Source organism: Camelus dromedarius, chromosome 1 (assembly GCF_036321535.1).
Source record: "Camelus dromedarius isolate mCamDro1 chromosome 1, mCamDro1.pat, whole genome shotgun sequence".
NCBI lineage: Eukaryota > Metazoa > Chordata > Mammalia > Artiodactyla > Camelidae > Camelus > Camelus dromedarius.
The window spans coordinates 48,790,688-48,816,558 of record NC_087436.1 but is presented as its reverse complement, the minus strand read 5'-3'; the positions used below and the strand labels follow the sequence as shown (position 1 = coordinate 48,816,558).

The 25,871-nt window shown below is 36.6% G+C and overlaps 1 protein-coding gene across 1 annotated transcript in view; it reads left to right on the top strand.

Moving 5' to 3' along the window:
* GSTCD (glutathione S-transferase C-terminal domain containing) overlaps positions 1 to 25,871 on the top strand; it is a 117,181-nt gene that overhangs the window by 88,092 nt on the left and 3,218 nt on the right. The window contains exons 10-15 of the mRNA XM_010980667.3: positions 9,409 to 9,542; positions 11,508 to 11,538; positions 14,856 to 14,925; positions 17,946 to 20,502; positions 24,222 to 24,342; positions 25,525 to 25,578. Of these exons, the coding sequence (XP_010978969.1) occupies positions 9,409 to 9,542; positions 11,508 to 11,538; positions 14,856 to 14,925; positions 17,946 to 18,082 (372 nt within the window). The 3' untranslated portion in view covers positions 18,083 to 20,502; positions 24,222 to 24,342; positions 25,525 to 25,578. The remainder of the gene's footprint in view (positions 1 to 9,408; positions 9,543 to 11,507; positions 11,539 to 14,855; positions 14,926 to 17,945; positions 20,503 to 24,221; positions 24,343 to 25,524; positions 25,579 to 25,871) is intronic.

Sequence of the window (25,871 nt, the reverse complement as noted above, 5' to 3'; positions counted from 1 at the left end):
AAAATGTATATGTTGAATTCCTAACCCCTAATGTGATGATATTAGGAGGTGGGGCTTTTGAGAGGTAATTAGGTCATGAGCGTGGAGCTCTCCTGAATGGAATCAGTGACTTTATAAGAAGAGAAAAGAGCTTGCTTCCTTGCTCAGCTTTCCATCATGTGATAACTGGCCAACTGCAAACTCACCATCAGAACTGCCAGCACCCTAATCTTGGACTTCCCAGCCTTACAACTGAGAGGAATAAATGTCTGCTGTTTAAGCCACCAAGCTTATGATAATTTTTTAAGAGATATATATCAATTACCATACCCTTAAAGGGTAACTTAGAAGATTGCTTTAAAAGTGGACTTTTTAAGGCTATTTCTTTAAAGAAGTCTATTATTGCCTTCTTGTCTAGTGCAAGATAAATAATTTTTATTATTGTTAAAGCTTACTTTACAAGATTTTACTTTTTAAGACCTAATTTATAATGTGTTATTATTGATACCTATGCTCTCAAACAATATAACAGAAACCTTGTTGTCAAACAGTATTACTGAAAGAGCCATGACTATGGAAAAACACACTTTGCATTAAGAAACAAGAGCTGTGTCAATGCTAAACAACCTGCCCACCAAAATGTTTCAGTTGGATAACTTCAGTAGTAACATAGACTCATCTCAACCAGGTGATGAGGCATTGATTTCTAACAGTATTGGTGAATATTTTCGATTTATCAACATATATCAAGATCTCTAAAAAGTTTATTTTTGAGTTCTGTATTTACTTTTTTATTTTTTATCCATACAATTGTAATATGATTGTTTATGGTTTATCAGTGCTGAGTGCTTAATTACAAGCTCACTTCTAGTTAATTTGTATTAGTGTACAATTAGAAGCAACATATGCAATTGTAGAAGATAATTCAGTAACATTTTTGATGAATGATTTAAATCTTTGTTTTAGAAGCAGAGGAATTTGAGAAATTATATATTCTGCAAACACAATTTTTAAAAAATCTTTAGGATAATGTAGGACTTCCCAGGTGAACACGGCAGATAGAGATATTTCAACTCTCTTCTCCTCAAGAAAGATCAGACCCCCAAATAACAAAGAGAACAAGAACCAGAAAAATCATATTCCATCTTTGATAAAGCAGTGTTCAAGGTTCTGTTACTTGAACTACAGTATTTGAAGACAGAATGAAGACTGAAGAAATAAATTATTGAGTAGAGAAGAGGAAGATCACCCTTAAATGCCTGGTGAGAGGGAGTGTCAGGAGGGCTAGCAGGAAGCAGGTCACTTTGCTCTCGCAGAATCCCAGAAAATTTCAGGACTTCAGGACACCAGACACCTCAGATGAAGGGGATAAGAAGGAGCTGAAATCATGTTTAATTAAAATTTTTATTTAGAGACCCAGATGCCCACCCCCACCTTGTGTAGATAAGTGACTGTTTCCCCCTGATTCCTGCAAGAGACCAGAAGTTTATTCTATAAGAAAAGTATAACAGACTTTCCAAGTATAGGGAAAAAGAGGGCAAGGATGATGTCACACTGAAAATAAGAACTGAGTGCCTTTAATTCCAGAATTCCTTCAGAAGCTAGAATCATCTCTTCAGTCAAAGAGATTATAAGATCCTCCACTACAGAATCAGAACTGTCCGTAGAGAGAACAACTACAAATTCTGTAGCTGTTATTTAAAAAAAAAAAAAAAAAAAAAAAGCCAGCTGGCCACCTGATCACCTAATCACGAGGGAAACCCACCAGTCTTCAACCCTTTCACTCAGAACCTCCAATCAACATTTTAATGATTCACTTTTTTATATGAACTGACAGCCAAGGAATATCAAACATGGAAACTTCCAAAATAGAAAAATCCAAAGCAACAAACACGACAAAGTGTCTTATTCAGGAGAGATCAGAGAAGATAGTGCATTAAGGAAACAAGGACAGAATGAAAAAGAAAAAGAAATGAACCATCAGAGAATAAGAAAGAACTTCTTGGAAACTGAAAATATGTTGACCAAAATAAAAAGCAAGTAGAAAATCTAAAAGATCAAATGTAGATCATCATTTGAAAAAAAAAAAAAGACAAGAAAAAAAAAAGACATAGAAATAACAACTGAAAGAAGCATTAAAAAAAAAAAAATAGAGATTTAGTCCATGAATCCAATACCTCAGTAACAGGAGGACCAGAAAGAGAAAGCAGATAAAATGGTGGGGAGGAAAATATCAAAGAACTAATATAAGACAATGTGTCAGTAATGAAGGTTGTGTTTCTCTTGACTGAAAAAAGCCCACTTGAGAAATGATCTAAAGCAAGAAACACTATTGTGGGGGGAAAAAAGAAGCATCGTGATATAAAGAAGTTCCTAACACTCTCCAGAGAGAAAAAACAAAAAGGTCACGTACAGAAAATTTGGAATCAAAATGCCATCACACTTCTCAGTAGCAACATGGAAGACTAGAAGGCAGTGAAGCAATGCCTTCAAAATTCTAAAGGAAAGTTTCCAACATAAAATTTTACACCTGACCAGTCAATCAATCATGTATGAAAGTAATAAAGAAAATGTCCAGGTCTCAAGAAAATGTACACCAGGAAACTACAAAGAAGACGTGCTTCACCAATACAAGAGAGTAAATAATAAAGAGGGATAAAGTGGTCTCCAACACTGAGCAGGTATTGAGAGTTCCCTGTATGACGGCAAAAGGACCAGAGCTCGGCCGCAGGCCTATAAAGCATTGAGTCCATATTTTAATAAAGGCCAAAAGGCTCAGAAAAGATGTCTTTAGGAAAGAAAAATGGAACTGGCCAATTATTTGACAATTTTCACACAGTGGAAAATAGTACCATAGGGCATTTTACAGGGCTTTTGGGCAGTGAAAGTCTTGGATGTTAAAAAAAAAAAAATTGTACAGCATACTTATTTCAGCAGTGAACTATATATACAGTTATCTACAAAGCAATAATAATAAAAACAGTGCATGAACACAACTAAAAGAGAATGGGAAAAAGGAAAAGGTATATCAAATATGCAAGAAAAAAACCTCATCTTCCATAACAGAAAATCAATAGATAATGTCTAGTATTTCCAAATCAAGAGAGTAATATACATTTATTGTATAGAAAAACACAGATGGATTTCAGGAAAGAAAACAAATGAGTTGAAAAGCATTAGCTTTGGACACCAGATTTTCCTTTGCGGTGGAGAAGTGTATGTAGACCAAGGGACTCTTTTTATAATTACATGCCTTTTAGCATTATCTGAATTTTAAAGCCAATTACATATAATATAATTGCATGAAAGTTTTTTAAAGAGGGGGAACATGAGTGCGCAACTGGGACCAAGCTTGCTTCTGTTTAAGATATCTGGTTAAGAATACCTCTTTGAGAAGCAAAGGCTCAGAGCATGAATGGGCTGGGGCAAATTTAGAGATCATTCAGTTCAACCTTCTCATGTTATAAACACAGAAGTTGAGGCTCCACCTGGGGAAGAAGAACACAGCAAGAAAAAAAAAATTAGATGCATTTCTCTTTGTTGTTTCCTTCCTTTATCACTTCCTTTATGTGTAACCAGCACATATTTCATTCCTCCTTCTCACAAATCAGTGGCAAACCTAAGAGTGATACCCAGAAATTCTTCATTAAAAAAGACAGTCTCTAAGGCCCCTTCTAGCTCCAAGTATGCTGGTCAGTGAAGGCGTGGCATCATATAATGGAAAGCCTGTGAGCTTTGGGGTCAGACCTGGATCCAGAGATTATCTGACCATGGTGACACTGGACATGTTTTTGCAAGAGACAATAAGATCTATTTAAAGTGTTAAATTTCTTTAAAAAAAAAAAAAAAGAATTAAGTGATTAAATCAAGAAAATAAAATCTGTGTAAAGATTTTGACATCTAGCAGATATTGGATACATGCTAGTTCTCTGTGGTGGTGTAATTCCAGAAGATAGTAGGACCAATGAGATGAATAAAATGAGAAGGAGTATACAGTAGTCCCCACCCTGTACCTCTGGTTTTGCTTTCCTCAGTTTCAGTTACCTGAGGTCAACCATGGTCCAAAATTATTGAACGGAAAATTCCAAAGAAAAGAATTCATGGGGCGGAGGGTATAGCTCAAGTGGAAGAGCACATGCTTAGCATGCATGAGGTCCTGGGTTCAATTCCCAGTACTCGCTCTAAACATAAAGAAGTAAATAAACCTAATTATCCCCACCCCAAATAATAAAAATAAAGAAAGAAAAGTAAAGCAAACAATTCATAATTTGAAAGTCTGCACTCTCCTGCTCCCGCCAGCCCAGGACATGAATCATCTCTTTGTTATGTGCATCCACCCTGTATACACTCTCCCCCTATACCCAGGAAAAAACACTACAAATGACCCCTGAACAACATGGATTGAACTGCAGGGGTCCACTTATACTTATTTTTTCAATAAATATATACTGCAGTCTACATGATCTGTGGTTGACTGAATCCACAGATGTGGAACCATGGACAAGGAGGGCCAATTATAAAGCTATACTCAGATTTTCAACTGCATGGGGGGGTCGGTGTCCCTAACTTCCACATGGTGTAAAGGTCATCTGTGTTATAGAGTTTGGTACCATCCTTGGTTTCAGGCATCCACTGGGGGTCTTAGAACACATCCTCTGCGGGTAAGCAGAGGCTGTTGTATTTGTATAGAGGAGTTATCTAGAATGGGAGGCCCCAAACCTTCTGAGTTGGGGTCCTTAATTTGTTATGTCACCTGAAACAAGTTACTTAACCTCTCTGGGCTTCAATTTCCTCATCTTAAAATAGTACCCACTTAGATATTTGTATACTCATGTTCATAGCAGCACTATTCACAATACCAGAGGTGGAAGCAGCCCAGATGTCCATGGATGGATGAATAGATAAACAAAATGTGGGGGGTGTGTGTGTGTGTGTGTGTGTGTGTGTGTGTATATGTATAGTTGTCCCTTGGGACCCCCTCACATACCAAAATCCAAGGATGCTCAAGTCCCTTATAAAAAAAAATGGCATAATATCTGCATATAACCTATACACATTCTTTTATATACTTTAAATCATCTCTAGATTACTTATAATACCTAATACAATGTAAATATTTTGAAAATAGTTGTAGGTACAATATAAATACTAAGTACCTAGTTGCCGGTGCATGGCAGATTCAAGTTTTGCCTTTTGGAACTTCCTGGAATTTTTTTTAAAAATATTTTCAATTTGGTTGAATTGAATTTGCAAGTGCAGAACCTGCAGATTTGGAGAGGTAAGTGTATACAATGGAATGTTATTCAGCCTTTAAAAAGATGAAAATCCTATCAAATGCTACAATATGGATGCAATTTATGGATTATACTAAGTGAAATAAACCAGTCACAAAAAGACAAATAATGTATGATTCCACTTATATGATGTAACTAAAACAGGCACATTCATAGAAACAGAAAGTAGATTAGTGGTTACCAGGGGCTGAGGGGAGGGAGAAAAGGGAAGCTGTTGTTCAGTAGGTTCAGAGTTTCAGTTTTGCAAGGTGAAAAAATTCTGAAGATCTGTTTCACAACAATGTGAGTATACTTAACACTACTGGACTGTATGCTTAAAAATGGTTAAGACTATAAACTTTATGTTCTGCTTTTTTTAACCACAATAGGTTAAAAAAATTAGTACCTACTTCATAGGGTTGTTGTGTGTTAAACAAGTAAACACATGGAAAGCACTTAGCATATGCACTTATCATTATTCAGTAATATTAAATTTATAGTAGTAGTATTATCAGTATCATTCCCTATTTCATGAAAATGCCTTCTATATTTTCCAGTTTTCAAAGTGCATTGGTTATCTACCAAAAGTGATCAGTTAAGCTTTTTTTTTAATATAAGTATTATCAACTCATCAATTTAATGTTTGAAATACTTCAGTCCATTGACATTATTGTTCTCATTGATGCTCAAATATTCCCATCTTTGTTCAGTGGGAGCCTCTTGGGTTGGCTCCTGAGTCTTTTTGACAAGGCTTCAATAGTATTTGATAGTATCCATGGTTTCAGAACAACAAGGTGTTCCAGCTCATCTTATGTATTTCCTACCTCATGTCTGACATCAGCTGTGTCTCCAGAGAGTTCTAAATTCTTTTTAGAGCAAATGCTATTATTTACCACATTCTAAGCATTAAGGATGGTTATTGCTACTGGTTTGGTCTTTGTTTCTAGGCTTTTCTGAGCTAGGCAATACCTTTTTTTTTTTTTAAACAAAATCTTCATAGGTTCATACTGATAATTCCAACTTAAATTCTGTACTGTGGGATTTTAACTTAGCCTTACTTATCCATCTCTTATCTCATCTTTCTCTTATGCTAAAAAGAAAAATTTTTTCCTAGTAGCATGTTTCTTAATTTATCTCACAATATACATGTTAGAGTCCTAAAAACAACACAACCGCCAATGATGATTACTGAAAATAGTTTGAGAATTTTTAAACGTTATTTGTCATTCAGTGACACCATCCATGGCCACGTATGGAGACAGTCCTCATTCTTTTTTAGAGCTGCAGAGTAGTCTGTTACATTTATTCCACCAATGCTCTGTCAATGGAAAATTGACTTGTTTCCATTTTGTTGTTATTTCATATATTGCTTCAATGAATAACTGTTTTTTTTTAAATTTCTGCCAATGTGTCCTTTGGATAGACTTTTACTAATGAGAACACAAATTCCTAAATTTCTCCTCCAAAGGATTGTAACATTTTTGTATTCCCACCAGCAATATATTTGATGGTGTCTGTTTTCCCACAGCCTAGCCAAATTTTAGGATTTTTGCTACTTTATTGGTGATAAGTAGTATCTTAATAGAATTTCAATGCTGATTTCTCTTATTTCGAACAATATTAAACAATTTCGGTTTAAGGCCTATTTACATATTATTGTTTGTGAATTGTCCAAATCTTTTGCCCATTTTACTGTGAGATCATTGGGCTTTTTCTTTATTTTTAGCAGCTTGTTGTATGTTAGGGATATTGTCCCTTTTGCTATGAATTGCAAATCTTTTTCTCACTTTATCATTTGCGTTTTTACATACAGTTTTTGGTTTTCTGACATATGAAAGTTTTTTTTTTATTTGTACTGTGACATATTCATTAACCTTACCCCTTATTGCATGTGGACTCTCAGACATAGTCAGGAAATTATTTCCCATTCCCCTAGGTTGTGGAGGAATTAATGTATTTTTTTGTTTGTTTGTTTTTGCATGTTAAAGCTCTAATCCATTTGAAATGTATGTGTGGTGAGAGGAAAGGATCTAATTTTATTTTTTATATAGCTATCAGGTTAACTCAACATCACGTATTAAAAAGTCCATTTTCCCCCACATCGTTTGAAGTGTCACCTTTGTTGTATGCTAAATTTTCATATCCAAGTGGTTCCATTGATCTGTATCTCTCTTCATTATTTGCCGGTTATTCTGATCTGCATTTGGTGACAATGGAAATTAGGAGCATGTGATGTAAGAAAACCTTTTAGACCTAATAAAATCTATCCTGTAAATAGTTCTTAGATTTAGTTGTTTAAATGAGGGAAATAAAGTCACTCTTTTGCATGTAACAAAGGGTATGTGAACCTAAGTAAAGGGTGGTTTATAAAAGTAAATTTTCTAAACTTTTCTTTAAGAGCCTTACAAGGGTTTCGTGGGGAAGCAGCCTGATGTGATTAACACATGGTGTCAGGCTCTGGGGTCAGGACCCTGCCTCTCCGGAGCTGCTTTGTTGTGAGCACATTATTAATTTCCCACAGCCTTAGTTTCCTCAAGTCTAAGTTGGAGATAATAAAATCTTTCAGGGCTGTTGTGAGCATAGAAAGATCTGCGTGCCATCACCCAGCAGAGCTGCCAGCACAGAAAGGGCACTGGGTGAATGTTGGTTCTCTTCTCTCTCCCTCCAGGGGAAAATACATCTAAGTTTTACTATGTAGTTTTCTCCAGCTACTCATGAAAATAAGGGCTGGCCTGATTTTTACTCTGCAAAGCTGATTAGATAAAAGGAGCAGATGAGAAATTAAAGTTCTTCACTATCCAGTAGTTGTTGCTACCTTCACTGGACGGCTGCCTTCCAAAGCTCTGTTTTCAGTGTGAAGCTGGAAAGGTGGTGCACAGCAACCATAGGGATTGTTGACGTCTGTGGAGGTGATGTAAGCCTGGAAGGAGGGAAGAATTCAGGAGCAGGAGGGTTGAGAGCAGGGATCTTGCTTTTCTCTTCTCAGTACAGCATTGTTTTTGGTTTTCCAGTCCAAGGGGAATCTGGCTTACATTACTTCACAACTAGAAATTTTCAGAAAATCTCTTTGGCTTCACCCTAAAAGCGCCTCCCCACCCTAAAGTTGAGAGATTTGTCTGTAGAAAGGACAGTTGTGATCCAATACGGTTTGCCTCTGTCCAGAATGGAATGGCAGTCTGAGCATTTTTCTGATAAAATGCTTCGTCTCTCAAGAACCCCGCATCTGATTTTCTTTCATAGAGTCCTATTTTGCCTTATTTAGCCTAATAATTTTCACAACTGTCAGCTTTAGATTGTAATACAGTATAGATATATTTAAGGCATTGGTTCTAAAAACAGATTTTAAAATCATTTTTAGAGTTATTTTTCTTTTCATGAATTATTGAAGCACTAATCATGACTTCAATCCACAATTGTATTCCTTTTTCAATAAACTCATTAAAAGAATTTAATACAATTCATCATTCAGTGTTAAGAACTGTAATTATATGAATATGAAAAGGTGCTACATAAATATGATTTGATCAGTTTTATACAACACTGATTAGATTCTATTCAGACAGAATTTGTGAAAGTGTTTTCATACACACTTTTACTTAATCTTTGCAAAAGCATTGTGATGTGTCAGTATTATTAACCATAGTTTAATCAGTCACCTCAGCCAGAACCAGAACCAGTTTCTGGTTGAAGAGACTGAGGCCCAAAAAAGTTAAATTTTAAGTGGCCCAGGATCACACAGCCAATTAGAGTTCTAGACTTGAAATTCTGATTTCAGTCTACGGTTCTTGACACAAGGCTACAACTGAAATAAATTTTCAATCAGAAAGAGCACTAGTTTAGACATGCGTATATATTGAATTTTCCATATTTAACATCATTTTCCACCAAATGAATTTTATGCTTTGTTTGCAATGTTCCATTTGTAATCTTTCAACCTATTGCTTAATTTTCTTAATTAATATCAATAGCTAATTGTCTTTTGGTACATCCAAATGAGAACTCTAAACTACTATGGAATAATTGGTAACTTGAAACCCTTTAAGGAACAATCCTCACAAAAAGTGTTTGGTTTTGTTTTTGGGTTTTTTTTAATGGCCCAAAGTAGCACTGTTAATTAAGAAAGAACTTCGAGCTAAGATTTGATTTTGTTTTGCAGGTGGCGTTGCATGCTTGTGGAGTGGCAACAGACATGGTGATTGAGCACTGCATCAAAACACGGGCGTCCTTTGTCACGTGCCCATGCTGTTACGGTTTCATTCAGAATACCTCAAAGTTTAATTTTCCAAAAAGGTGAAATGTTGTGTTCTGCCAAAGACATCAATATGGGGATTAAATCCGTACACAAAACTTATTTGATAACAAGTCGCAATGAGATTTCAGTTTGGGGCTCATTTCCACTTTCCACTATGGCAAGTATTGTTTATCAGCTGTATCAGGAAGATACAGCATCTCCTCTATGCCTGCCCTTGATTGTTCTCCTGGATCCAGCTTTTGTTGGAATTTAGAAGCAAGTCTATCTAGGAGTCAGCTGACTGGCAGTCCGGCAGCTTCAGCACTTCTTTGTGTACTTCTAAGCGGAAAGTATCGCCTAGAAGAGGCAGTGGAGTGTAGTGGTTAAGCACCTCAGACCCAGAAGTATTCCACTTCATCAAATATGGCAAACAATGGCCCCTCATTCTTTTGTAAATTGTTTCACCCCAGGCAATTAAACTTTTTGCCTATGTTTTCTCGTCTATAAAAGAGGGGGTTAAAATAGTAACTACCTGAAGGTTTTTATGAGGATCGAATGATATATATGTAAGCCACTTAGAAGTGGCACAGAGTAGGCACTCATAAATGTGAGCTGTTGCTCAGTGAAGTAGTAGCAGTAGTAGTTTTAAATTCTGCCCATGGGTGGTGGTGATTAATCTGCAAGCTCAGTGGCCGTTTTTACTTCCTTATCCCACATGGAAGAGGGAGACATTTTAATTCTCATCACTTTAACTCAACCTAGTAGAGGGCCCTTCTTGGTTTATGACATTTCACTCTGATTTATAGTTTTTGAGAATCCAGCTGATCATTTTAATTATAGAATAAATTAAACGTGTTAGTTTTGGAAATCCTATAATGTGTCAAAAAAGACTTCTTGATCATTTGCATCATTGCTTTTAAGAAACCTTAGAAATTTCCATTAGAATTTATACTTAAAGGTTTCTATGTAAGTCGTTTAAAATAACAAAGTAAAAGAATAGCCTTCTCTTTCTTTCATTGTTTTGTTCCTTACTACAATTTGCAACTACTTAAGAGAAAACCAAAGGAACTGTGGAAAAGCAAAAACTAAAATATAATTTGAGGCTTATTCAATACTTGAAATTGTATTTTATTCTAAATCTTCGATAAAATAGATAAAACATATGTTTTACAACTCATCAAGAAATTGGTTAAGTTTAGCACTATGAAGATTCTTAAGAGTGCTAATTTGAGTTATTCAGCCTGCAGTCTCATTTAACTGATTTTAAAGTCTCAATTTAGTGTCTGTCGACGTTGTCACATCTCTGCAGATTTATTGACATGTGCCCCCTTTGTCATTAGAGGACTACTCCCAGGTCACTACCCCTCTGCCCTAATCACACTAGGGCCAGATACCAGACAACTAGGGACAGCCCCTGTGCTCCAGAACCTATGACATTATTCAAACTAGCCAGTCCTCAGCTTGCTCACCCTGGCTTACCGTTCCTTCCCATGGAATCCATAATAGAGGCTCTTGTCTGTGTTTTACTCCATTGCCTCTGCCTCATGACTGACCCTGGTGCTTCCCCACGTGACCCTGCATGACATGACTTGCCCCCTCTTCTTGGGAACTATGAGTAACAGACTTTCTTTTCCCTGGCAGTCCTCTCCTAATCTGTTGGTCTCACACACCTGAATAACAATAAAAGCTACATTTTAAAATGCCTGGATCTGTGTGCACCCATACAGGGAAGAGAAAAGAGTTGGCTGTGCTTCTCTAATAGTGTACACAATCTTTGAAAGAAATTCTTTAAAAATTAATTACAGACTGATGGTATGTTTTTGTCTTTTTATAAGATGTTTCAAACTGGCATAGTTCTTAGTTCAGGATATTGTTATATACCCTTCAGATAAAACATACATATTTGTTTATAATCTAGTTTCTTTTTTAAAATTTTTTTATAATTTAGTTTCTTTAAGATTATTTCTACTCTTAACCTTTGGTATTTAAAATGATGAGTAATTCCTTTTTCTTTTCTATTTCAGTGATCAATTCAAGAAAACATTATCGTACAAGGTAACCTTATAAACATCTGGATGTTTACCTAATATACTTTTTATTCCTTCTTTATATTTTCCTTCTCAAATTTCTAGTGGAGTATATAACCTATACTTATACTTGAATTACTCATAAACTCTGATATGCTTTTTTTTTCTTTTTGGCAAATCAAGATTAATCTTTAGGTAGTTGACAAGATTTGTGAAGGGTCTGAGAGTTTACCCGCCTCGCAAGCTCACAAGCTAGCCTGCCACAGTTTGATGGATGCTGGCAGGGACAACAGAAGACAGTGTAGCTCACAGCAATGGGAGTAACTACCATCATTTTCCCACTGACTTCCCGAGGCCCAGTTCCCACAGGGCAGCGCAGAAGGGGCCAGATGACCCTTAACACATATACAGTGAGTCCTATCACAGGGGAGGGAAACTGAGCTTCGGAAACCCAGATGTTTTAAGGTGTAATCATTAAGTAAGCATGCCTCCCCTTTTCTCCAGAGGGAGACACTGTATAGTTTCCAAGGCTGTTGACTGTACAAATGTCTTTGAAAAGATAATCTGGAACAGAGGTGAATTTTTCTGTAAAAGGTAAGACAGTCAATATTTTAGGCTTTGCTGGCCACTTACAGACCCCCCCCCCCACATATTCTGCATTGTCCTTGTCGTTGTTGTTGGTTTACAACCCTTTAAAAATGTAAAATCCATTCTTAACTTTTGGGCCATACAAAAATAGGTCACAGGCTGGGTTTGGCCAATGGGCCGTAGTTGACCAGCCACTGGTCTGGAACAAAGACAATGACTCTGCTCATAAGACATGAAGAAACACAAAAGACCCACACAGAATTGTCTCCCACAGTAGTCAGAACATTGCATAGTTTTGAGTCAGCAGTCTGAGCAAAACAGTTTGCAGCTTTGTGAACATCACTACTAACTAATTAATTGATCAATAATGTGATAGAAGTGCGATCTAAGAAATTATAACAGTTGTGAGAAATACATAATCCCATTAAAAGCTGATAAATTAGTTTGTTAATTACATTGGATTCTTAGTTTGCTTAATTACACTTCTAGTACAGACTCAATAAAATATATAGTCTCGTTTTGTATACCAGCCCCTGCCTTCTGGGAATTTTACCTTCTTTCCCTTCCAGTAGTGGAATTGTGAGGTACAGTAACCTAAAAATGTCCATTTCTACCACCCTGGCACCTATATCTCCTTCACCCCTACTTTGTCACTCTTAAGTGAATGCCCACCTCTAACTCTGTCTCCTGCCCCTCCTCCTACCCTCACCTCTCCCCTCTCCCCAACTTTCCTGTCCCCACCCATCTAAGTATAGAACCAGATCTAATCTTCGTCTACTGAATTTAAAGTTTTCATATTCTAGGGAAATATAGGGGTGTTTTTTTTTTAACTATAGAGGTTTTTGGAAGTGTTAGGACCTCAGGAATTTTATTTTCATAATGTTCAAAACACCTCAACTTTCTCTTAAAAGGCCCTGCCAATAAAGTAGAAAATAAACTGGAAAACAAACAAAAACCAAAAACTAGACCCTTGTTTTTAATCCCTCCTTGAGTGATGTGAAGTAAAGCAAACTCTACGAGGATAAAAAACTGGGGTGGTGAGGAGGTAGGGCACCACAGCCTCACTGGCTGGAGGAAATGTAGAAGTTCTAGATTCTAGAGACAGGGCACCCAGGCTCTTCCAGATAGCCTAAAGCTCCCAGTTCCCCTAGTTATCTTTATCTCCTCGTTCTTCCACGCCCTCAAAGCTCTTTGGCCACTCACCCTTTGATTGTCTTGGGTGTGAATGCTCCACGGAGAAGTCTTAACCTCTTGGATGCTGTTGCAAGGTGATATCTCAGTATTTCTTAACCATGGTGGGTGGGCTGGCAGGCAGAACTAAATGGACTTAGTGCCCAGGTACCTTGAGAGTCACATTAGAAGTGTTTTCCTCCACAGTTCAATTTAGCCAGCAAATCTCTACTGAATACCTACTACGTGCCTTCCCCATTCAGAATTTAACTTCTACTGGGGCAAACACATACACAAATAATTCCACTGAAATATGAGAAGACTTACCAGGGCAAGGGAAACCAACCTCATCTGAGGTTGTAATTTCCTCGACATTACTTGTAGTGAACTTTAATTTATAAACATGAGGACAAAGGGCATGCTTTGTCCTGCCTTTTCTTCAAATTACATAGTTCTAAATTATTCTTCTGCCCCTTGGTTTGTGCCAGTTCACAGGAGTTTAATAAAAGTTACTCATTTGAGCCATTTTATCAGTATCCTACCCATTGCCACTAAATTTTATAGTGAGCATTAAAGAGGTTTTCTTTAATGTATAAAAGTTGAGACAAAAGTAACCCTTGAAAAAGACCCAACATCACCCAGTCACTCATTTAATAAGGTAATCAGAAAAATCTTATTAAAAAAATGGAGACCTCACATTGAATGTACCAAAGACCAAGGAGACCAATGATGAGTCAGTTCAACGCGTTTGCTAAGCTGACAGGTGAGCCCATTACACACTTGGAAACTGCAGCTGTTCTGAGTGAACAGTTGTCATGGGAGCACTGCAGTCATTTCAGCTCTGACTCACCACTCCTTTGACTACTTGCAGATGTAAGAGTGCTGTGCAGACTCACCACCTCTCTGTCCCTCTGAAGCCTTGCTCTTTTTCCATTAATGTAACCTTTCCTAAAATTGTTAAGCAGAAGCAATGATCTCCCTCTCATTCTCTCCAGTCCCCTTTACAGTCTGTCTTAAAGCACAAGTACATGCACCTCCTGCAGCCTTTGGAGCGAGGGGAGGGAGTGAACCAGCCTCCTCTCCTCTGAGGGGACTGAGTGAAGGGGGGAGTCCGACACCCTGCTGGGGACCCGGGAGAACGGCAGAGGCCACGGTGGTGACCTTTGGCAGTACCTCCTTTTCTTTGTAGGAAGAGGAAAAGCCACTTAAAATGTCTTCTTGGAGCCATGTTCCTGAGACTCAGATTTGATTAAAAGGAAAATATAAGTGAATTTTAGGTCTTTTAGTTTAACACATTATAACCACAAATTGTAAGCATATTTTGGCTAAAAGCAGCTGGTTAAAGGGCCCTGAGGACCTTCTGTACCTCTGTTCTTAAGAACTACATCTGAAGAGCAGTCTCCTTGAAGGGAAAAAGATTATTGAGTACCATTTTCTGAAAATGTACTTTTTAAAAAAGTACTATTTGTGCAGTAGTTTATTCAATTAAACAATGGAGAGTTCCAGAAAAAAAAAGTTGCTATTTTCTTTTTTAAGTTTGAAGCAGAAGATTAAAGTAAACCCATTTTCTGTTGCTTTTTCTTATAGGAACACATGATTCTGTGCAGATTTGCAGACCAGACAGCTGTCCAGCTTCCACCCCAACGAAGGCTCATAGGTATGTGTTCTCACAGAGCAAATGTTGAGTTGATTATGTACAAGGTGCCTAGGAATGAATAGACCAGCCCTATATGGGAAAACAGGGGACTTCAAAATGGTCCATTTATCATTAAGGCACAAAAGTTTATTTTTCCCAGAAAAAAAAATGTATCTTGAAAAGAACTCTGTAATTATAACAGCATTTTATCCCATTTTTGTCAACCTTAATACTTTTAAATGTATTTTCAATGTTCATACATTGAGTAGAATTATTATGTTAAATCTCTTATTGTCACAAACTGAAGAATCTATCAAAAGCTGCAGAAGAAAATGCAAGATAGAAAAATCAACTCAGCATGCCAAAATTGATACATTACAAAATGTGTAAACAAGGATGATAATGTTTTCTTTCTCAGAAAAAAAAAGTTTACCTGTATATTTTTAATCATAGACCAATATATTTGACATTTGTAATATTTAACATTACCTAACTTGGAAGAAAAATAGCATTTCCGGTTTAAGTAATGAACTTATCCAAGACTCTGCTTTAGAAAAAGAAATCACATTTAGAAGGATAATAGCAGCTAACAGTTACTGCGCATTTAAGTTCTGAGCTAAATGTCCTGCATCCATTATCTCAGAAAAGTCTTATAAAAATACATGTGGAATATGTGCTGTTGGGACAAAAGCCTAGCCAGGATCCCTCAGCTGGTAGATGATGGAACCACACCCAAATTATTTGATTCCAGACATAAAGCTCTTACCCATTTTTGCAGTTCTTCCCCCCCCCCCCAATGCCCAGTGATAGAGGTGCATCACTGGAAGGTTAGTTTCCAAGATTAGGACTTTACATGATTGAATATAATCAAAACTAATCTTAAAAATTATTCAGAAAAGCCCCACATTGTAGACCATCATGATGAAGTGGAATGCAGATTGCCGGTTCTTTGGCTGAGTACCACGTCTAGGGGTTAGCTTGTATTCAGGGACCCTGTTGTATAAAAACTAGGTACCTTTAAAATCTAAAATCAGAGTCAGCATAGAAGGATAATCACAATTGGAGAGGCATTTGAGACCTAATTCTGAAGGAGCAAGTGAGTTCCTTCTTTATTCACACTTTGGGGCATAAACGTATGGAAAAAACTTACCTTCCCACACGCAACCTCTCTCTTTTACTCCCTTCCCCTCCTCCTCCTCTTTTTCTAGTTTCCAACATTTTGAGTTAGTCGTATGTACACTTGAGTGTACAGTCCAGTATGTATATTGAGGTACAACTTACATGTATATATCAAGTTACATTTGACATAGCTCCACTGGACTCAGTGAAGGCATAATTGATGTGCTGGATGGGGGTGTACCTGTTGATGTTTTAGGCGTCAAACCAGAAGGAATGATTGGAAGGGAAACTGCTAGAGCTGAGAAGGAGGAGCATTTTCTCATGATCACTGACATGAAGGGAAGGAAAGTCAAGTTCAGAATCACGGACTCCATCAAATGTCTACATCTTTGCACAGGCCATACTTCTGTTCTGTGAACATTTTAGGAAGCTTCTCAGGCCTCAAAAGGTAGACTCCCAACAACTGAGTTTCAGTTGTGAAGACACTTCTTCAACGTGTAAAAACATGAGACTCTTTTACATAATGCAAAGGAAAAATGAGCTGGACTGGGATCAAAGCCAAGGGTAAATGAACTGCAGTGTAAACCCAGGGTGGGTACCAAAGGAATGTAGAGCATCCCATTCTGACAGAGAGTGTTTCATTTTAAATTGAAAAGTAGATGGGGTGGGGTGGGGGGACATTTGCAGATGTCTTAAAGGAAGAACAGTATTTTAAAGGGAAAAAAAACCTGTCATCTATGCAGCTGTTGATGAAGAGGGGTGACTTTGCCTCAGTGGAATTCTAGACATCTCTTTTTATATCGTTTCTATCACAGTTCATCCTTCTTGGCATGAGGCCTTCTAAGGGAAATGTGCAAAATATTTTAAATCTAAACCTCTTGTTGTCAATTTCTTACCTATTGATTTTACCTTCCACTGTTTTTATCTGGGAGGATTCTACCTTCCACAGAAGAATTTTTCTAAATCAGTTGTCTATCTTCATTTTTGAAGCTGTTTTAGTTGAGCAGTTTCTGCTGTCATTCAAGTAAATAATGTTTAAAAATAATGTTTAGGCATTATTATAATTATTGAGAAAAAATGGAATGAAGTTCTGCATGTCAGTAACCTTTTTCCAAGAGGATGAAAACGTTTATGTATTGAATTTAAAGAAATTGAAATTATAAAAGTAAACCTTAGCTTTGAATACATTCAACCCCAAATCAGCTTTTTTTTCCCTAGCTGCTTTGAAATAGAAGTTTGCACTTACCAAAAGACAGAAATTAACTGCTTTGGTTGCCAGTCACGTTCCCTCCTTTGTTTCCCAAGACTAGAAAGAAAATTGAATACCACTATTTCATAGGGGGGTAGGAGCTCTATTCAATTAAGATTATACTACTCTCAACATTACACATCCACCTGAAATAATCTGCACACAACTGAGAGTTTTCTCAAGTATTTCCTATTTCTCATTTCTTCATTGTCCTAAAATCTCCACATGCAAAATGTAACATGACTTTCAGGTGTCCTTTTGTTTGGTTATTATTTTAGATATTTTTAATGGCAGATGTTATATATTTTTTACAACATTACAAATAATGTATTTTCCTGGAGTATGAAGAGAAAAATTCTTAAAAATGGATTTTTAACCAAAGTGGGAAATAGAATCTGTAGTTTTTATTTCAGAATTTATTTATAAATACATTTTAAAAGATTAATACTCTTTAAATTACTAGTAGAAACAAATCTGTGAAATGTTACGTATTTGTAATTGTCTTCTCTCCATACTGATCAGGAATTAAGTTCAAAGAGACTAAACAGAACTTGGGGGCAAACATCATTCTCCATAGTACTTATAGATTTTGTCATCGTATAGAATCCCTTACGAATTGAAATTGCACCATTTGCTGAAGGGTGTCTCATGATACCATTCTACTGTATTTCAGGAAAACAGTGCATGTGCCTGGTGGATCTGGATCGAGCAAGAGCTGCAGAAGAACGTGGCTACTCTATTCAAGTGATATCCATGCAGCCAGAGAGCTGCTCTCCCAAAAATAACATGATCGTGGGAGTCCCCATTTAGAGTGAGATATTCACATCTGATGCTGTGCCATCCGTCTCCCTGACGCAAGCCCAGTGGCACTCAGGAGGGTCCTGGCATAATTAGAAGCAGCGTCAGCCATCTTGAACTTCCTGTGCTGAGGAAGGAGCACAGCAGGAGCGTCTTGGGAGAAGGCTGCCTGCAAAGCGTCACAGATGTGCTTGTGGCGTGTGATTAAAAGACTGCTGGTTTTCCTAGTGAGAGTCCCCTGAAGTCTCAGCTGCCAGCAGAGTGAGCCTCACGAGAGGAAGTTCTATCACAGGAATAACAATTTCCTTCTCAGTGCACAGCTTTTCTGATCTTGCCAGTGTGGTGTTCAGTTCAAAACAGTGGACTTGCAGCCTTATAATCACTTAGAGATTCAAATGGAGACCGAAACTAAACTGAGTGGGTTTTGTCTGTCTGCGTTTTATATTTTTTAACAATTGTACTTTTTTAAATAATTTTTTTAAAAAGCCTAGTCAGGTAATTACAGTATGGTTACATTTTTAAGCTGAGGTGAGTTGGACTTATATTTCATTTCATAACTCCTTTTAAATATATTTCCCATAAATTGCCAAATGGGATCACTGCTGGGTCAAACATTTTATATGAAAATGTTATAAAATAATTGCAGTAAATTTCCTATTATAGGAACATTAATCTGGACATAAATTCTAACTAATCAGTAAATACATTGATATGTTAATTCAAGTCTATAAGTAATTGCTGAGGATCCATTATTTTCAAGGTCCTGGCCTAGATTCTTCTAAGGATACAAAGATGAGTTGGAAGAGACACAGTGCCTTTGCTATAGAAGTAAATCACGTACAAGAGAAAGATTCATGAATCAGTTAAGGTCACAGGATTTGTTTTTCAGTTATCAATCATTTTTATTTTTGATACAATTTACTGAGTATAATTGGAGAAGGAGTAGGGTGTGGAAGCTTACCTGAATAGTTTTCTCCCTCCTCAAATAGCCCGTATTCCACCAGCCAGTTTTTAAAAACAGCTGGTGTGTCCTTTCACACATGCTGCTAATTCTTTTTTACATGTCCTAGGTTATTTCATTTGAGGTAAGATTTATTTCATCAATTTTGATTTTTTTTCAACCACTGTATGACACATACCATGAGGAGAAAGGGCTTTAATAAATACCTCTTTCATCACTGTGGATTAAAATATAGGAATAATTTATGAAGGGGATGGGGGTTTGAACTCTTGCTTTCTGAGATAAATTGAAGAATTAACATCAGCCCTGAGTATCTTAGTCATTTACACCTGTAAACACGCCATGCTCTTTTATCCTGGGCTTTCTTTTTAAATTGAGGTATAATTTACAGACAATAAATAACAGATTTTAAGTGTTGTGAGTTGAGGAAGTTTTGACAACCATATATACCCATGCAAACACCATCAGAAATAAGATACAGTCTATTTCTGTCAGCCCAGAAAGTTCTCTCATGCTTTCTGTTCAATTTCCCCCACCCCAAAGGCAACCACACTCTGATTTCTGTCCCCCTACATGTGTTTTGCTATTTTTGTCCTTCATATAAATGAAGTCATTTAGGATATAGTCCTTTGTGTCTGGCTTCTTTTGCTCAACGTGTTTTTTTTCCCTTGAAAAATAACAACTTTGTTATGTTTATCAATGGTTTCTTCTTATTCCTAAGTAGTATTTCATCATATAAATATATCAAAATGTGTTTATCCATTCTCCTATTGGTATTTATTTGGATTGTTTTCACTCTGAAAATAGTATGAACAAGCTCTATAAATACTCTTGTGCAAGTCTTTTTGTAGACGTATGTTTTCACTGCTCTAGGATAAATATCTAGTAGTAGAACTGCTGGGTCTTTGAAGAAATGAATATCAATTGCCAAATTATTCTCTAAAGTGGTTGTGCCGTTTTCTATTCCACCATCATCGTATAAAGATTCTCGTTCTCCACATCCTCACCAATAGTTGATGTTGTCAAGTTTTTATATTTTTACCATTCTGGTGGATGTGAAATGGTATCTCATTCTGGTTTTAATTTTCATTTCTCTGATGACTAGCAATGTTAAGCATCATTTATAAAGTGTCTATTCGAGTCTTTTGCTTATTTTTAAAATTTAGGTCATTTAGGGTTTTATATTGTTGATTATACATTCTGGATATGAGTCATTTGTCAGTATATGTATTAAGAATATTTTTCCCAGTCTGCGGCTTACTTACTCATTTTTAGAATGAACATCTTAATTTTCAATAAGCCTAATTTATCTTTTTCTTTTACGGTTAATATTTTCTGTGTCCTCTGTAATAAATCTTTACCCCCCTAAGGTTATGAAAATTCTTCTTATGTTTTCTTACAGAAACTTCATGGGTCTAGCTTTTTACATTTAGGTCTATGATTCATCTGAAATCAATATTCACTTATAGAGGTAGGTTTTAAGGAATATACAGTTGTTGCGGCATCATTTGTTTAAAAACCTTTCCTTCCATTGAAATGACTTGGCACCTCAGTTGAAAATCAGTTGATGTATATGTATGAGTCTCTTTCTGAATTCTCTAGTCTGTTCCACTAATCTCTTTGATTATTTGATCAGTGAAGCTTTATAGTAAGTTGTGAAATTAGGTAGTTTGTCTTCCAATTTCATTTTTGATTTTCCAGACTGTTTTGGCTGTTCTAAATCCATTCTATGTCCATATAAATTTTTTAATTGGCTTATCAATTTCTTTAAAAACAAAAAACCTGCTAGGATTTTTGGTATTGCCTAGAATCTTTACATAAATACAGAGAAAATAACATTAACAATATTGAGTCTTACAATCCATGAATGTAATGTACCTTTCCATGCATTTAAATCTTTTTCAGTTACTCTCAGCAATATTTTGTAATTTCCATATGGATGTTTTGTTTTGTTTATTATTATTTGATAGTTTTGATGTTATTACCTTGAGCTTTTTGCATGCTGTTCCCACTACCTCCTCCTACTCCACTAGCTTGATCTCATTCATCCTTCTGTTCCTGGATTTGACCTCCTGAGGGAAGCCCTTCCTAATCTCCCTGGAGTTAGGTATCTGTTATAGTATGTGCACCATCCAGAAGAGTTTTCTCCACCCTCCCAAAGTAACTCAGAGCACCCCTCTCCACCCCACTCCCCCATCCCACGCATCCCTCTCCCCCTCAAAAAAGCCCATATGATGAGTATGGAGGATAAAAAAAGAAACAACCTCACTGTTCTCCTTCGTTTGTCTCAGGCATGGAAATCTCCAGCTGTGATGGTTGTGGCCAGTCATAGATATGGGTGTTAATGATTGCTCTTGGATCATGATTTTTCTGTGTAAATCCTTGTCAAGACTCCTTCTCAGCTTGGGCAAATAAAAGGGATTGGATACAGCGAGCAGGAAGGTTGCTGCAATGACAACAATGCCAGCAAGTGACCTGATCTTACCCCTACCCTGTCCATCAAAAGCAACGCTGATCCTCATTGATCTGTCTCCCCAAAGGTTGTAATATTAGAAGCCAGAGATTATCTTTCATGGACCTTTGAGCCTGGCCCAGAGAAGCAGGGGTAGTATTATTAATGACTAAACAACTGTTTCTTATTTGAGGAGTCACATTAGAAATCAAAATATTTTCAGAGTATGCATGCAAAATAAAATGTGCATAACAATAATTAAATATTTTACCTCATTCTCAAGATTTTGGCTACAAATGTTGCCTGTTCCATGGTTCAAGAAAATTCCCATTAATAGAACTTCCACATACTGACACCTGTTTTCCTATTGACTTTCATATGAAAAGTAATGATCTGTTCCTGTGGAAGTAATGAAATATAAGAACGCCTACATTTTTTTTAAGTATAATTTTTAAAAAACAGATTCTCAATGCAAAGGAGTTAGGAGTTCTTGAATAGATTTTTTAAATTACCCCAGAAATACAGAAGATGTGGCTAAAAAACAAAAAGGAGGAAACATGTTAAATAACTGTTAATACTCTGTTCTATGCCTTCCTGGACTTTGTTCTACACACACATACACAAGTGAAATTATTTAACAAATATTAATATTCTATTTAATATTTGCTAGGGACTATTCTAAGCCCTTTACAAATAATAACTTATTTAGCCTTTTTTAAGTCTTTCTATCCTCATAATGACCCTAAAAGCTAGCCAACGGTAGTAATCCCATTTTATAGAACTGAGGCCAATGTTTCATAGTAAAAGCAGATCCAGATAGAATTTAGCCAGTAATTGGCAGAGCTAATACTCAGATTTAGGTTCCTTAGCAATTCTATCAGGACTGGCTGAAATAGCCTATGGTAACAAAATCCCTGTACCTTTGGAAGTTCTGCACAAGAAAGGTGTATTTTTCACTTATACTACATATCCATCCAAATTAGCTCTGACTCCACATTATGTTCACACTTGACCGAGCAGCCCCTACCAGGAACACAGCTGGTCTATGGCCAACGCAAAATAGACATGGCAAACTATGAACTGGATGCTAAAGATTGTGCTCAGATGTGATACACTTCACTTCCCTCACTTTGTTGACTAAAGGAAATGACATAGCCCCCTCTTGTGTTAGTGGAGTGGGGATTTATAACTTGGTGGAGGGGGGTTGCAGATAATTGCAAACAATAATGGACCTCCAGCAATGAAGCTGAAGGAGGAAGAAGAAAAGGAAAAGAAGGAAAGAAGGAGAGAGCAGAAAGAAAAGGCCGTTGCGTCTTCCAGTTTAGAAATAGAGATTCTGACTGCTATTGCTTTGGTGTAGGGCATTTTACTGGCTCCATCAAAGAGAGAAAAGGTGTGTTCCACGAGCATTTCTGGACATTGCCCTGTGGACTCTTTATACTTTTGGAAAGGAATTTTCCAGAAAAACATTCAAAGGAGTTGTTTTTATTATTGGGAAAGGTTGGAGAAACTTCTATTAAATGACGTTTCAAATTTGCAACTTCTGCCTCTTGTATTAAAGTGCCTGACTTGTAATGCAAATATTCCTGCTGAGGGTAGGCGTTTACATCCTCAGAATGTGTGATTATATCCCTGTACCCTTAATCAATGCAAGCATTATCAGATTTTTGTCTTAATCTTGGTCAATTTGCTGGGCAAAATTTCTGTTTTGTTTTGATATTCATTCTGGAAATTATTCCTATAATTACATACTTTTCATATGCTTATTGGCCACTTATATTCCATGAATTTCTATCCATCAATTTATTCATTTAATCCACACATCTGTTGAGCTCTTGCTTTGAGGCCAAATATTATGTACATAATTCTGGCTCATTTTTCATCTTGTACTATCATCTTTTATATAAAGATTAGTAAAGGTTTATTTATGGATTAAAGACTTTTTGTTAATTACATTACAATTTAAGTTGGCCTTTATGGAAGAAGGTATTGTGTCCATTTTCATTTCACTGTTATAAAATTTTAAATACACATTTGGTCAAAAATATCACCCTTTTTGTAATTACTGCTTAGAAAGATTTTTCCCACCCAGTGACAAAAAAAAAAAATCACCTACATCTTTGGTATTATAATTATAATTATAATGATTTTAGTTTTTGCATTTAAATCTTTAACCCAGCAAGAATTTCTTTTGGTGGGTGGTTTAGGGTAGAAATCTAATATTTCTTTTCATGTTGTTAGTTATTTTTCGCCATACTGTTATAAAAATGTAACTTTTTCCATTGATGCAAGATGCCTTTAAAATATTAATTATACCTTGGATTTTCTTCACTTTTAGTCTTTTCTATTGAATTCTTGTACCAAAATCATACTAAATTACTGAAGCTTTCTAATACATTTTGTCAAGTTAAGTTTTCTGTTTAGTAATAATGTACAGGGCTTGTGACCTGAGACAGAGAATGTGTGAACCTCTCCTGAAATTGCACCGTGTAGTTCAGAGAGAGGAACCAGAGTCTTAGAGTCTCAAAAGAATCCATGACCCCAAATAACATTATCATTAAAGGAAGCAAAAATGTAACAGAATTCAATGTTCTGCCTTAAAGAATTAACCACAATACTGGAATCTTCTTTCAAGATTTATAATAAAAGAATCATTACTTGCTTTTGCAGAACTCCCTTTTCATAGCTCTCTATAGAAGCCAAGTTTTGTTCATTTGTGTTTGTTTGTTTGCCTTTAGGTCTAGTTTATCTGACCTGAATAACAAGTTTATAATCGAGCAAGAAAACAAAATTCAGCAGAAAACCCAGGAGAATGTTTACTGGATGACTGATGTAAAGAGCCTTGAACATTTCCATCATGTGAGTTAGATACTGTGTTAGCTGCTATCACCTTCTAGAAGGAAGCTTTCTGCCCAGCTAATCTAAAGGGCCTCTCCCGGTTACTCACTGTCTCCCCATAATAACGTTCGTGTATGTTTATTATGTGTTCCTCAGTAGAATTTAAGCCCCAAGCAGTCTGGTTTATCGACCATTATACTTTTAGTACTTAGTCCAGTGTCAGGCACATAGTAGGAATTCAACAATGTTTACATGTGGGGTAAAAATGTACATGAGATATTCTTTTCCCAACTGTAGACATATCCATGCTTCAAGCACGTGGGCTTTTCTTATTGTTTGGGTTAATGTTCTTTTAATTTTGTTTAACGTTCTTAAAGCACATTTAGCAAATCAAATGCTAAAGAAGACTGAGGAGTGACAGTTACAGTCACCTGAATAGTTTTTATTTAGGTGATACTGGTAAATGATTTTCCCTGTCCAAGGAGGAAAAGGCAAAAGGGACTACGCTTAAGCTAAAGTGAGAAGAGAAGTTTCTCTACAGATGTCAGTTTGATGTTCACCATTATAAACCTGTTCCAGCCTAGAGCAGGGCTCAAGCGTTGTGCTTAGTGAATAATTGTTAAATGAGTGATACTGGCCATTAAAGAAATAAAACTGAAATGTGCAGTCTGTGGGGTGATGGCATTTCTCTGTCACTGAGGCTGCTTCACTGAGAAAAGAGAAGCTTGCTCTTCACATGTCTGATGACTGGGCCCAGTCATAGATCAATTCTCACCATCTGGCTGCATTTCAGTCAGATGGGGAGCATATATGCACAGCCTGGGAGCCCTAAAGCCTGTTTCCCTGGTATGATGCTTCCTCCTTTGCACAGAATAGCTAACTCAATTATCTCAGGTAGCTAGCCCAGTATAACTTGGGAATGCAGCACATACTTGGTTGAGAACAGCAAACTTATCCTTTATGAAGTTCTCAGTAATTAGGAAAAATAAGGTAGAACTTCTTGGATAGGCAAGGAAACATAGCATAGGGGTAAAAATTTACCATAGATACTTAAAACCACGGTTTATACACATAACCAACTAGGAGTTCACTATATATAACAATAATAAAGGTGGCTTTTCTGCAGAACAAATTTACTTTTCCTGCAAATTTTACATGGTCATCTGAGTTATTTCTTTGATTCAAACCTATTATTTCTATTAGGTCCTTCGTAAATCATCCCACAGTTTATTCTGAATTTAATGAGACTAAAAATAGGTAAGTACATTCCTAGGTAAATGGCAATTGTTCTTCCCTTACTAGGTTTTGAGTTTAGAGCTTGCACAGTCCAGTGACAAAGTGATACCCTTTGAGAAGATTTTTTTGACTGAGTACTTGGAGGCTCCTTTGCTCTGAATTGAGAGTAGTGTGTGTGTTTGGGAGGTAAAAGGAGGTCATGGGGAGAGAGGAAACAATGCATATAAATTCATACAGCTCAACTTTCCCCTCAGTCTCACCATAAGAGAGCATCTGCACGTTCTTCCTAGACTCATGTAAGTAGAAATAGTTGA